This window comes from Muntiacus reevesi, chromosome 17 (assembly GCF_963930625.1).
Source record: "Muntiacus reevesi chromosome 17, mMunRee1.1, whole genome shotgun sequence".
Classification (NCBI taxonomy): Eukaryota; Metazoa; Chordata; class Mammalia; order Artiodactyla; family Cervidae; genus Muntiacus; species Muntiacus reevesi.
Window position 1 is genome coordinate 56,929,204 of NC_089265.1, and position 14,120 is coordinate 56,943,323.

The 14,120-nt window shown below is 47.1% G+C and overlaps 1 protein-coding gene across 1 annotated transcript in view; it reads right to left on the reverse strand.

The window, feature by feature from the left end:
- Positions 1–14,120, reverse strand: part of PAX5 (paired box 5) — a 169,143-nt gene that overhangs the window by 62,469 nt on the left and 92,554 nt on the right. The window contains exon 7 of the mRNA XM_065908119.1: positions 4,905–5,034. Within this exon, the coding sequence (XP_065764191.1) occupies positions 4,905–5,034 (130 nt within the window). The remainder of the gene's footprint in view (positions 1–4,904; positions 5,035–14,120) is intronic.

The window sequence follows — 14,120 nt, forward strand, 5'->3', positions numbered from 1 at the left end:
TCAATCTTTCCCAGCATCAGGGTCTTTTCCAGTGAGTCAGCTCTTCGTATCCAGTAGCCAAAGTATTGGAGCTTCACCTTCAGCATCAGTCCTTCCAATGAACACCCAGGACTGATCTCCTTTAGGATGGACTGGTTGGATCTCCTTGCAGTCCAACGGGCTCTGAAGAGTCTTCTCCAACACCACAGTTCAAAAGCATCAATTCTTCGGTGCTCAGACTTCTTGTGGTCCAACTCTCACATCCTTTATCTAATAGTTGAGCATTATTTTTATTTTATTTGAAATTACTTGTGAAGATAGGCTATATTTGTTATGAACTTAATTTCAGGAGAGTAAAGGGGTGCTCTGAATATCTGCTGTCCTCAGGGGACACCAGGTGGGGCTGAGCAGAGAACCCCGGTTTCAACACGGCACTCCAGTGCCCCATGAAGCGGGGGGAGGAGCCGAGCAGCATCTTCTCCCATCATCACACACATGCATCTGATCTGCATACGCGTGTCCATGCCTCTGGGTGTGTGTCCTTTATATTTTTTCACTAATGGGATCATACTAAACACATTATTCTGCAAAAATGTTTATTTAAACAATTAATGTGTTATATCTTGAACAATTAGTGTGTTATATCTCGAACACATTCATGTCAGCACAGATAGCTCTACTTAGTTCTTTTTAATGGTTGCAGAGTAGTTTATTGTGTGAAGGAACCATAATTTATTAAACCACCTCCTAGTGATAAACATTAGTTTTTTCCATTTGCTTTTCATGATAAATAACTCTATCATTATTATATAGATTTAGGTATCACTGTGCATCTGTGTGAATATATCTGTGAAATAAAGTTCTTAAAGTGAATATAAAAGTTCTGGGTTAGATGGTAGGTATGTCCATTTAAAATTTTGAAAGTTATTGACAAATTTCTTTCCAAAAAACACTACACTGATTTATATGCATATAACAGTGTATGAAAATATCTGTTTCAGAAACCTCTCCAGTTGGGCCTCAAGAAACATTCCAGTCTTTGATAAGCTGATAGGTTTTATTAGAGTTTCATGTTTATTTTAATTTGTAGCTTTAAAATTATGAATACAGTGTATATCTTCTTATATGCCATGGGACATCTGCATTTTTCCTGTTCATTTGCTTTACCCATTTTTTTCTATTGATTTCTTTCTCTTTTATTTCTAAAAACTTCTTTATATATTAAGGAAATTAGCTTTTTGTCACCTGTGTTCCACTTAGAAATTTTTTATTCTTTGTCTTTTGAGTGTTTTACATACCTATGAAACATTTATATTTAAGCAGTAATTTCTCTCATTTTTCTTTGTCTTTTGTATTTGGAACAAATTTTAAAAGGTCTTTCCCACTCTAAGGTTATTAAAATATTTCCCTTGTGTTTTTGTTTTTCTAGCTTTATTATGGCCTCATTCTTTCAATTTAAAGTCTTGATCAACTTGGAATTTATTTTGATATAGAGAGTGAGGTATGGATCCAATAGGTCAATTGTCCCAACACCATTAACTGAATGATTTATATTTCCTCTACTGATTTGAAATGCTGTATTTATAAACACCCAAAGAGTTAGACATGGCTGAGCATATGGTGAAATGACAAATGATCTGAACTCTGTATGCTGTTCCATTTATCTATTTGCTTCATTTTCAGTTAGTAGTTTTAATTGTTGTAACTCTATCATAAAATTTTAAAATATGCTGTTTTATTCACTTTTTTTTATTTCAGAATTTTTCTAGATACCCTTGAGTATTTATTTGTCTAGTAATTAGTGTCATTTTGGCAAGTCTTAAGTTCTGTTGGCATTCTGATTGAAAACGCTTTGAATTAATAGAATACTTTAGGGGAACTGACATCTTCATGGTGTTGAGTCTTCCTAAGAACAAGCTGTAGCTCTCTATTTTTTTTTTTTAATATTTATTTATTTAGGCTGCACCAGGTCTTAGTTGCAGCATGCAGGACCTTCTACCTTTGTGGTGGCAAGTGGAATCTAGCTCCCTGACCAGGGATTGAACCTAAGCTCCCTGTATTGGGAGCAAACAGTCTTAGCCACTGGGCCACCAGAGAAATCCCTCCATTTACTCTTTTATACCCTTTAGTGGAGTTTTAATGTTAAGTTTATTTCTCAGCATTCTCTTTCTTTCTTTTGTGTATTTTGGTGCTGTTGCTACTGTTTTCCCCTATTTTATTTTTCTAGCTAGCTATTGTTTACTTACAAGAAAGCTAATGGTTATATTTATAATATTATACTATTGTGTATGTGTTATATATTTATAATTAGAATAATTTTAATAGTTCAACATTAGGTGTAATTCTGACTTAGGTATGAGATATTTATATTTGTATTAATTTTCTGCTCCATGATGTGACTTTAAAATAGACAGATCAAAATACAAACAAATCTTTGGTCAAGGGTTTAACCTAAAGACTCAGCTCACATCCAGATTGGCCTTCTGCAGACCCTAAACGGCTAAAGCATCCAGCTAGCTTTTAGCACTGACTTTCTGCATCAAGGGTTTTCAGCTCAAATTCCTTTCCAGATTAGGCTTGTAAAATAATGAGGAAGCAGGTGGGTGGAGGCCCTGTCTTCAGGGGCTCCTGCCACTCATCCTCCACTTTCTACAACCGTGTAAGAATACCACCCAGTGTGGCCAGATCTTCTGATTTTTCAAGAGAGCCAGAGATGCAGATTAAAAAATTTTTAATGTTGACTCAAGTTTATAAAAAGTCCTACATGGGCCCAACTAACCATATATGTTTTTAGATATGGTTCTAATCTGTGGGTTAGGTTAGCCCTTTGGGCAACTGACCACCAGTATGCCACATCAATAGATAAGAGTCTCAGAAATACAACCACAGTCTCAACATTTACTGGATTCCTTTCCATCTAAATAGGCTTGGGCAGCTGGTAGAATATGTCTTCCTGTGATCTGCCTAAACCCATGAACCCCAAACCCAATAACGAACCCTCCATCTGCAGAGCAGGCCCCTCAGGGCTCTCACGTGATCCTCACAAGGGCCTTGAGAGACCGGGACCAAAGTCTCAGCAAGGAAATAGGGCGCCAGGATTAGCCCCAGGCTATCTGTGCGGTAGAGAGGCCGACTGTACCCGCCGGGTCTTCAGTTTTACCTCTGCTGCTCACTGGCTGTGATTTCTGGCAAGCTACTTAATTGCCCCAGGCCTTTTAAGAAATGGATCTGATATAATAGTATCCACCTCCCGGGGCTCCTCCAAGGGTAAAACGAGTTCATCTTACAGAGTGTCTGGAACTCCATAACTACTAGATAAAGTGACTTACTATTATTACTAACTAATCCAGGCTTCTCTCTACTTTACCACCCCTACCTATCCAATTATTTGTACTTCTTTGAAAAGAATAAGGACCCAGGAAACTGTGAAGGCCGGCTCTACCTCTCTGCCTTCCCCTGTACACTTCCTCTCCCTGAGACTTGGTTTCTGCATCTGTAAAATGGGGATGCTGTCAGAGATCTTGTCACAGACCCTCATGACCCCAAGGAGGAGGATGCATGGGACATCTGCGATGTTTAGTAAAAGAATGAGCCTCAGTTCATTCTGACTGAGGTTCTCCATAGATCCTTGCTCCGTTGCTGACACCCCTATCCCTTGTAGGATCAACTGCCCTCCAGCCTCTGGCCCCATTTCAGGCAGACAGGGGATCAAGTCACTCTTGCCTCTGAACTGATCCCCAAGTGGTACCTGGATCTGCAAAAAGAGCCCTGGCTACTCTCACCTGAGCCCCACGAGCTCCAGTCTCAGAGCTGGGCCTGCCCTGCCTAGGAGCCTCCGTGAGGCTGGGAGAGAGCCTGCCTCATCCAGCTCTTTCCCTAAAGTTCTAACCCAGATCCAGCCGTGATGCAAGCACAGCCCACTCACATCTCTAAGAACCCCTTGTCTCTGACTGCTTCCTGGGTCTCGTGTATCAGCCTACGGGGACATCCCCCTACCTTAGGCTCTCGTCCAAGTGCCCCCAGCCTCCCACCGTCTGTTCAGTACCCAAGACTGCCTCTTGCCCGTTCAGTCAGACGTCTTCCCGGAGTTGGTGGCTGAGTCTGTCCATCCGTATTAGCCCAGTGCTGCTGGAGGCGGGCGCAGTGTCTGCCCGTCCCACCCTTGTGGTCCAGCCCCTCTCACAGCGGCGAGCCTGATGTGACCAGCCACCTCACAAGGAGTAATAATCACGCCGTATTGGGTGCTCGTGTGCACTAGACCAGAGTCTAAGCAGCTCATGTGTTTGCAGCATTTAATTCTCACAGCAACACCGTGAGGTGGGTGCTAGCACCATTTTACAGATGAAAAGACCATCTGTAAGGCCAGAATTTTTATTTAACTTCCTCAAGAATATGCAGCTACCACAAGTTCAAATCCAGCAACATGCCTCCAGGGCCCACATGCTTCATTTTCGCCCTGACAGCTCAAGTGACTGGTCTTTGAGAAAGGTAGTCTAAACCTCCTGTCCTTCTTGACTCCACCTGGAAATCTGAAACTCCTGGCAGCGATCTGGCAGGAATCCCACTCACCCTACGGGCTGAGGCCCACCAGGACTGCCTTTCTCCCAGACAGCTAAATCCCAGCCATCTGAACACTTCACCCCAGTCCCAGGAGCCCCGAAATCACCCAGCCCCTGATGTGAGGCTTCCCTACTCCATCCACGCCCAGCCCACTGCCCATCTGCTACCTGCTCTCCTCTGGCTCTATCAGAGCATCTACAGCCAAGTCTCAGTCCCCCAAGCTGTCCCAGGACCTCATAATCTCATTAAAAGAAAGACGGCCCCTGCCAAGCCCCAAAGCACCAAGAAGCCATCTTCATCATCACACACGTTCTCTCCCTCCCCGCCACTCACCCCTTGCCCGACCACCCCCCAGGTGCCCTCACCTGTCACAATGGGGTAGGACTGCGGCCCAGGCACACTGCTCCCGATGTCAGCGGGGGTGGGACTGGTCAAGTTGGCCTTCATGTCATCCAGCCCTCCTGCCAGCGAGGCCATGGTGGAATAATCGGCGGTCTGGAAGAGGAAACAAGACAGATGTCTCAGCATGGAGGTTCCAAAGCACTCCAGCCACATGCCACTGCCACGTTTTGGGCTGAGCCAGCTAGCGTTCCAGCACCAAGGCTCCTGGGGGTTCACGGATCCCTGGCATCGAGCGGACACACTCAGCTCGACAGAACAGGACAGGTGTCCAGAATCAGGACATCTCCCCAAGTGAGGAGGTGGACAAGATTCAGTGCCGCTTCACGAGAATTCAAACCTTGCTTCTTTATGGCCCCCCTCCCTCAGCCCCAGCCAGCCAGGGACAACCAACCTCCTCTATGCAAGGAGGGAGGCATCTATAACCAAAGCAAGGCAGAAACATGAATCTTGTAGCCAAGAGGATGAAAAGGAAAGTTTCTCATTTCTGTGCTCTGAAACCGGAAGTGTAGCATCACAAAAACGAGGGTTAAAGGGAATTTGGGTCATCACCTAGTTGAAACCCTCATTTCAGAGAGGAGGAACCTGAGAGCCCAGGGTCAACAGGGGATGGTTCACCATAAACTCTCACCCCAAAACCATCCTATCAAAGCAAATGTTCCTAAATTCTGGAAGCGTGTAAACACCAGTATGCTGAAAACCGATTTACCAAATCCACACCAACCATGTACACTTGGCCCATGAGTCATGCTCTGTTCTTTAAGCCAGTGCATGAAACCAGAGCTTGGGACGTGTCATTTCCTTGGCACCACTGTCAGAATGGTCTCCGGAAAGGTTGTGAAGCTGCCAACATGGGTCTTCCCACTCCAGAAAAAAACCACAGTATAAGCAAGAGTGACAGGTCTCTTCTTCCCATTCCCCACTTGAATCCCAGGCCTATCTTCAGGTAAAGAAATTATTCGCAGATACCCAAGCCAAAGAGTTTGGCTGTGCCAAGCTCTGGCGCAGGGAGTCTCCTCCATCACCCTGGCACTGCCAAAGGATGATGCCTTTCTGTCTGTCCAGGGTTATGTCCTTAGTGGCCAAGGACAAGGAAACAAGCAGTCTTCTGAAAGGAGTTTGCAGGCTTCCTGGGCAGGATGATGAGGGCTGAGTCACTGGGAGGGAAACCAGAGGAGTCACTGGGCAAGTGGCGGGCAGAGGGGACGAAGACTCAGGCACATCCCTGGAGCTTTTCTCTGCAAGTGAATTAGAATGTAGTTCCAGGGCGGCTCGAATGCTGAGCACGGTGGGCGGCAGCCGTGCGTCCAGGAGGTACGGCAGGCCCAGGCACCCTGAGATGGGTTCTTGTCCAGAGCTCCCGGGACTTTGCACCTGTCTCTAGCAGAGGCTGATTCTGCAACGTGCAGAGAAGAGCAAAGGCCCAGAGTCAGCCCAGGGGCTTCTACAGGAGAAGGACAAGACGGTGACAGGCCTCCCCGACATCAGGAATCACTATAAAGCTGCAGTAATTAAGACAGTATGAGATGGGCACAGGCATGGATAAATTGACCAGTGAAACAGAATCGAGTCCAGAAACTGATCTGCGCATGTACGGAACCTTGATATATGAGAGAGGGGATGTACAAATCAGCAGGGAAGGATGAGACTCTAATAAACAGTGCAGGGGAACCAGTTATCCATTCAGAAACAAGGAGGGAAAAAAGAAATTGGATCTTTACTTTACACCAGACACAAAAATCAATTCTGGGTGGATTAGAGACCTAAATGTGAAAGGCAAAGGCATCTAACACGGTCCAGACGTGGGAACAAGTCTGCCCTTCATAGAAAAGAAAATGTGTGTCCCTGGAATGCTCACAGACTTCCTGGTCACTGTGAGGACGGTAGTGATTCCTGGCCAACCTGCTGCCTTGCTCCAATGCCTCTTCCTCCAGGAAGTCCTGACTACCACTCCCCAGGAAGCAGGAGTTCAGAGTGGCACCAGGACAACACGAATCATAATATTCACAACTACGTCAAAGCTCACACTTGTCAATCACCGACTCTATGTCAGGAGCTTTTATCTGTGTTATCCCATTTAACCCTCACACTTACCCCCGTGTAGTAGGGTCTACATTATTCCTATTGTACAGATGAGGAACTGAGACTTCTAACGAAGGAGGAACGTGTTTGCCTAAAGAGCCGGACACGGCTGAGCGACTGAACTGAACTGAACTGAATGTCACACAGCTTCTGGGTGCCAGAGCCAGGATGCAAACCTGGGTCCATCTGACTCAAAATCTTGACAATCACCCTAATGATCTTCATACTGTGTCCTAACCCTTCAACAGGCAGGAAATCACTGCGCTAGTACTAACCTTTAAAATGGAAAACAGAGTCGACTCGAACAGAAGAGACTCTCATATAGAAAAAGTAAATCCTGCTGCATCATTCTTTGTTTCGATGTAAGTGGATATGTGTGTACTAGGTAGAGATGACAATATATTTCTTGCTGTAGGTCTCACCCAGCAGTCTGCATTCCAGGCAACAGAAAGCTATTGAGAAAAGGTCACTGTCTAGACTTTATCCAGCACAGAATGGGACTTGTTCGTGCATTCAACTCCTCATTTGCTTAAAAAATTAGGATGTAAGGCTCATTGGAGGCCTGCCTTCAATGCATTGCCACGTGCAAAACCAGGAGGTCAAAGTGTCTCTGTGAGGGTCTCGGGGGTTTCTGAGACCCTTGGGACGGGGACAGTGCCTATCATCCCCCTCGGTTCCTGTGTCCCAGCAGAGGTCTGAGCAGAGTGCATGCTTAGTGCTTATTGGGCTTTTTTTGTGTGCAAGATGGCATGTGAGGACCAGACATGCCCTCTGACCTTCATCCACACATCTCAACAGAAAAGACACGTGGTCCTGAAGCTCCATCCAACAGGGATAAGGGCACAGAGCCATTCGTTGACATGGCGCAGGAAGTGGTAAGGAAATGTTTCTTGGGCAAGCTGTTATTTATCCTGGACCTGAGCAATCCCTGACCCTGATCTCTGCTGAGCAGAGCTGAAAGAAAGCTCAGAGGTGATATGGGAGTGATCCAAATACAAGGTACATGTCAATAGTTGCATGAGGAAGAGGTTCAGATGAAAAAGTAGACAAGCTGGGATTCAACTCTGAAGAGCCTGCACAGTGAACACTTAGATGAACAAATGAATGAGTGACCCTTATCCTCAGGAGAGCCAGGCAGTACCTTGGCTAAGAGTAGCACCCCTGCGCCCTCCCAACCCCACTACCACATCTGTCCCCTTCCTAGACTCCGGGCTGGGCAGCTGCGTCCACAAGGGAAAGCCTCTATTTCCCAAGGAGCATAGCCAACCCGGTTTAAGAAAATGATCGGAGGATGGCCAGCCCTGCCTCTTAACATATTTAATATCCAGATGGAAGAGACTTTTTGTTATCTGATTCTGTTTTAGTCAGTAAATTCAGTATCAAAGGTTGTTCAGTCACTTCAGCAATTGGGTTTGAATCATCTCTTCCAGACACAAAATCTGCAACTTGTGTGAGACATGCAGTGGGAGACCCAAAAATCCAGTTGCTCAACCACCAGTGGTTGCCAGAAGGTGCGATGAACTTCCCTAAAGAGCTGGGGCTGAGAAGACAGCTGGATTCCTAAACCAGCTGCCACTGCCCTTTGCCACATGGGCCTCCCACCACCTCCTGCTCACAGGGCTGAGTCCCATCCTCTGCTTTGGTGGGATTCGATAGCTCCTGCTCTGCTCCCGCATGAGCCAGGGGATGCTATCATTTCATTCGCTTGGTAATTATTCCGCAGTTTCTCACCATTCTCTGTCCCACTCAGCTGCCTGTGAATTTTTGCAGCAACTGCGTTCTCCTCCATCTCCTGGGGTCCCTGGACCTTGTTCCACTGGCCACTCCTCAGTCACTCCAGGAACTGTTCTCTCTCTGCCTGGAAGGTGCACCTCACTCAGTCACTTAAACTCACAAGACCCAGTTCAAATGTCATCTCCTTGGTGCAGCCATTCCTGGACCCCACATTCCTACAAAGAAATCATGATTCCCTTGTCTATGTGTCCGTAATTGGTGTCATTTTGCACAGACCTCTGTTATCATGCTTGCCACCACGTACAATGGCTGTTTGTCTATCTCCCTCCGGGTTGCCTTGAGAGCACAGGGCAGGAAATAGCGAGAGAGCCCCCTAAGTGTTTGTTGAATGAATGAATGCATGATCCAGGAGCATGATATTCACCCCAAAATCCAAAAATTAACTGGGAAGGGTTTGAACAAGAGCTCGAAATAATATGCTAACCTCCCACCTCTACCCCTCATCAAGTCAGGTGACCAGAAAACAATGTCCTTGTCTACCATGAGGCGTAATCCCTGAGGAAGTGACTTCATTGTTCTGGGACAGAATATCAGGCATTCAACACTGATTAGAGGCAATAAAAGAAAACAGCCATACAAAGAACTTAATAAAAACAAAACAAAAATCCTCTAGAGACACTCCCATTAGAACATTCAAATTCCATGTCAATGTCTTCTACAATTCATTATGCCCCCCCAAAAAATTACTACAGGGACATTGGAAACTCTACATATCCTTCTTTGCCTTGGTTGTCAGGAAGCTTAGTCAAATTCAGAGCTCAGTCACCACAAGTGTATCATTGCTGACACCTCGTAGAATGATCTTAGTCTTTCCTCTGCATAATTTCTGAACTTTTTCAGCCTTAGCTACTGTAGATATAGGTCATTGTTTATTTTGCAGGATACTTCAAGTCCTTTTTGAAAGTGGAGGCTGGGAGAGGTAGAAAGAATGACAGGAAAAGAAAGACGGGGGGGACGATCAGGAGAGAGAGACAAGAAAAGTGGGAACCGGTGATTGGTGTCCCTTTTCCTGGTGACAACGGCGTCTGTTTCCATATCTCGTAGCTCTTTGGCAAGCCAAGGGCTGAACAGTGGGGCTGTGTTGGTGCACCTGTGCCCTTGGGAACACAGCCCCCCGCACCTCCCTCCACTGGCCCCCACCTCCCTCCACTGGCCCCCACCTCCCTCCACTGGCCCCCCACCTCCCTCCACTGGCCCCCCCACCTCCCTCCACTGGCCCCCACCTCCCTCCACTGGCCCCCACCTCCCTCCACTGGCCCCCCACCTCCCTCCACTGGCCCCGCACCTCCCTCCACTGGCCCCCACCTCCCTCCACTGGCCCCCACCTCCCTCCACTGGCCCCCACCTCCCTCCACTGGCCCCCCACCTCCCTCCACTGGCCCCCCACCTCCCTCCACTGGCCCCGCACCTCCCTCCACTGGCCCCGCACCTCCCTCCACTGGCCCCCCACCTCCCTCCACTGGCCCCCACCTCCCTCCACTGGCCCCCCACCTCCCTCCACTGGCCCCCACCTCCCTCCACTGGCCCCCCACCTCCCTCCACTGGCCCCCACCTCCCTCCACTGGCTGTGAAGCCACCAACATCTGCAGGCAACAGTTGTGCTCCACATTCCTACTTTAGAAGCTTTTGGAGTTCCTTTTGTGGATTTTGTGCTTCTGTTCCCTTCCCATTAGGGCTCCTTGGTGCTGTCCTTGACCATGACCCAGGAAAGAAACTAAACTGAGGTCAGCAAGTCATAGGTCCATATAGTCAAAGTTATGGTTTTTCCAATAGTCATGTATGGATGTGAGAGTTGGACCATAAAGAAGGCTGAGTGCCAAAGAATTGATACTTCTGAACTGTGGTGCCAGGAGACTCCTGAGAGTCCCTTGGACTGCAAGGAAATCAAACCTGTCAATCCTAAAAGAAATCAACCCTGAACATTCATTGGAAGGACTGATGCTGACGCGCCAATATTTTGGCCACCTCATGCGAAGAGCTGACTCACTGGAAAAGATCCTGATGCTGGGAAAGATTGAGGGCAGGAGGAGAAGGGGGCGACAGAGGATGGGATGGTTGGATGGCATCACCGACTCAGTGGACGTGAGTTTGAGCAAACTGTAGGAGGTGGTGAAGGACAGGGAAGCCTGGCATATTAAAGTCCATATTAAAGTCCAAAGAGTCAGACATGACTTACAGACTGAATAACAACATCATCAAGTTCCAGAGGGTCCACTCCAATGGAACCAGTTGGGGGAGAAACTTCTTTGCCTACTTACACGAAAAGATGTTCAATGTCACTCATGAATAGAGAAGTGCAAATCAAAACTACAATCAGACATCACCTCACACCAGTTAGAATGGCCATCATCAAAAAATCCACAAACAATAAATGCTGGAGAAGGTATAAAGAGAAGGGGAACCTCCTACACGGTTGGTGGGAATGTAAACTGGTATGGCCACTAGGAAGAACAGTATGGAGGTTCCTTAAAAAACTAAAAATAGAGTTACCATACAACCCAGCAATCTCCCTGCTGGGCATGTATCTGGAGAAAACAGTTTGAAAGGGTACATGCCCCCTAGTGTTCATTGCACCACTGTTTACAACAGCCAAGACATAGACGCAATCTAAATGTCTGTCGACAACCAAATGAATAAAGAGGATGTGGTGCATGCATACAAGGGAATATTATTCAGCCATTAAAAAGAACAAAATAATGCCATTTTCGGCAATATGGGTGGACCTAGAAATTTTCATACTGAATGTAGTAAGTCAGACAGAGAAAGACAAATACCATGTGTCACTTTTGTGTGGAATCTAAAAACCTGATACAAATGTATTTATTCACAAAACAGAAACAGACTCACAGGTTTAGAGAAGGAATCGTTACCAAAGGGGGAAGGGTGGGGTGGAAGGATAGATCGGGAGTTTGAGATTGACATGTACACATTGCTCTATTTAAAATGAATAACCAATAAGGACCTACCCTATCCTTGAGCATAGGGAATTCTGCTTAATATAATGTAACATCCTAAATGGGAAAATAACTTGAAAAAGAATAGATACATATATATGCATGACTGAATCACTCTGCCTTACACCTGAAACTAACACAATATATTTTTTTTGAGAAAAGTCTCTCCTCATGTGACTTAATTTATTTTTTTAAACCTTTTGTTTTGATGGACAGGGAAACCTGGCGTGCTGCAGTCCATGGGGTTGCAAAGAGTCAGACATGACTGAGCGACTGAACTCAACTGAACTGATTTTGCGTTGGAATAGAGTCAACAATACAACATTGTTAATCAACTATCAGTTCAGTTCAGTTCAGTCGCTCAGTCATGTCCGTCTCTTTGTGATACACTGATATAAAATAAAAAGTTAAAAAAGGATAGGCAATCATTTGTCAAGCATGGTTTAGATGAGTGGGCTCCACATTTTTAGTATCTGCATCTTGATTGATAAAATATCTATTAACGAAAAAAAAAAGTTCTCCACCTACTGCCACAGACCCCTAGGAGGCCTCAAGTTCAAGTCCCACCAGGTACGCACCTCCTCTCAGATACCATGCTCCCAATGACAGTCTTGCACTCGCAAATGTCTGAGCCAGAAGCATGTTCAGGGTTATCTTTTCTAACCTGGAAAAACTGACTGAGGGAGGGGAATGGACTTCCTTAGCTCATTTTTATCTGCATAAAATAAAGCTGTTGATCCCGCAGTAGAAAGAACGGTGAACTAAGAGGAATAACACGGGGTTCCTGCCCCAGTCCTGCCTCCGTCTCACCTGTGTGACCTCAGGCAAGCCGGGCCAGTTCTCTGAGCCTTATTTTCCTCACTGATAAAATGAGATTTAAGCCTAACCCTTCGCGCCTGCCCGGCCGGGGCGACCATAAAGATCCGAAGCATAAGCAGGGGGGGCGCACTCCGGAAACCGCACTCCGGCGGCGGGAGAGGCCGTGGACTCCCAGCGCGGACGCATCCCGGGGAGGTGTGTGCTCGGCGCCGTTCGGGTCCCCAGGAAATTACCTGGCAAAGGGCTGCCTGGGGCTGCACCAAGTATTGTCTCATCAGCACGGGGCACCACTGCCACAGCATGGAGGAGAAAAGAAACACAGACACGTGAGAAGGAGGGCAGCGCGGAGCCGGCCGTGCGGGGGACGGGCTGCGGGGCTGCTGCCTCGGCCGCCACCTGGGGCCAACACAAGGCCTCCCCATCACCTGCGGGTCCTCCAGGGCCAGCGCGGGGCCGAGGCGGCCCTGGGGAGGTGGGCCAGAGCCAGGCCAACCACTCCCTCCTGCCCCACTGCGCACCTACCCAGAGGAGCACAGAAGCTGGGGTGGGGGAGCCGGGTCCCCAGGGCCTGGCCTGATGACGGGCAGGAGCGCGGCTGAGGAAGCCCGCCAGGAGGACAGGGCTCAAGTCTGCCACAGGCAAGCTCCGTGCATGCGGAGCCAGGCCAGGCAGCTCACGTTCTCGGCTCCTTTTCTCATGCTCAACGTGGGGATCCGTGACCTACCGCACAGGGTCATGACCAGGCATGCAGGAAGTGATAAGAATGTCAACTCCTGAGGGCAGGCCTTTTTGTTCTAGTGTTTTCTAGTCTCCATGGCCAGGATTCCAGTGAGTTTATCAACATTGATGTCCCAGTGTGATTTTACCAGATGTTATCATTGGAGGAAACTGGGTAAGGGTATATGGGCTCCCTCCACATTATTTCTTAGCACTGCATGTAAATCTACAATTATTTCAACATAAAAAGTTTAATTTTAAAAAAAGAAAAAAAGCAACACAAAAAACAATAAACTTTCAGCATTTCATCTCCACTAAACCAAATAGAAGATGAGTCAAACTTGAAAAAGAAATGTTTGCTGAAAGGAGGGATAATGAACGACGCCTGCAAAAATACTCCATAATCTACAAAGTGCTACTGCCAGAATTGTCAGAGGGGAAGAACTGCCAAGAATTCTGAATGGCCTCACTCTTCCAGGAAGCCCTCCTGGATTTCCCCTCCTGAGTTCCTATAACCCCAAAGTGCACACACATCCCTACAGCTGCACCTAACACTCTGTATTGTATACTTCATTATTTAAGGGCCCTCATTCCCCAAGCACAGTGTGAATTTCATGAGGATAGGGCTGCGTCTCCCTCCTCTTTGTGACAGCAGCTCCTGGCCCAGTGCCCAGCTCTGAACAGATGTGACATATATGCCTGTAGAACCAAATGAACTGGGACAGGTACCATGGCCTGGCTCTGCCGACAGCATCCAAGGGGCTTCCCAGGGTCACTGAGACAGTAAGTGACAGAAAAGTGCTTTGATTCATCAGA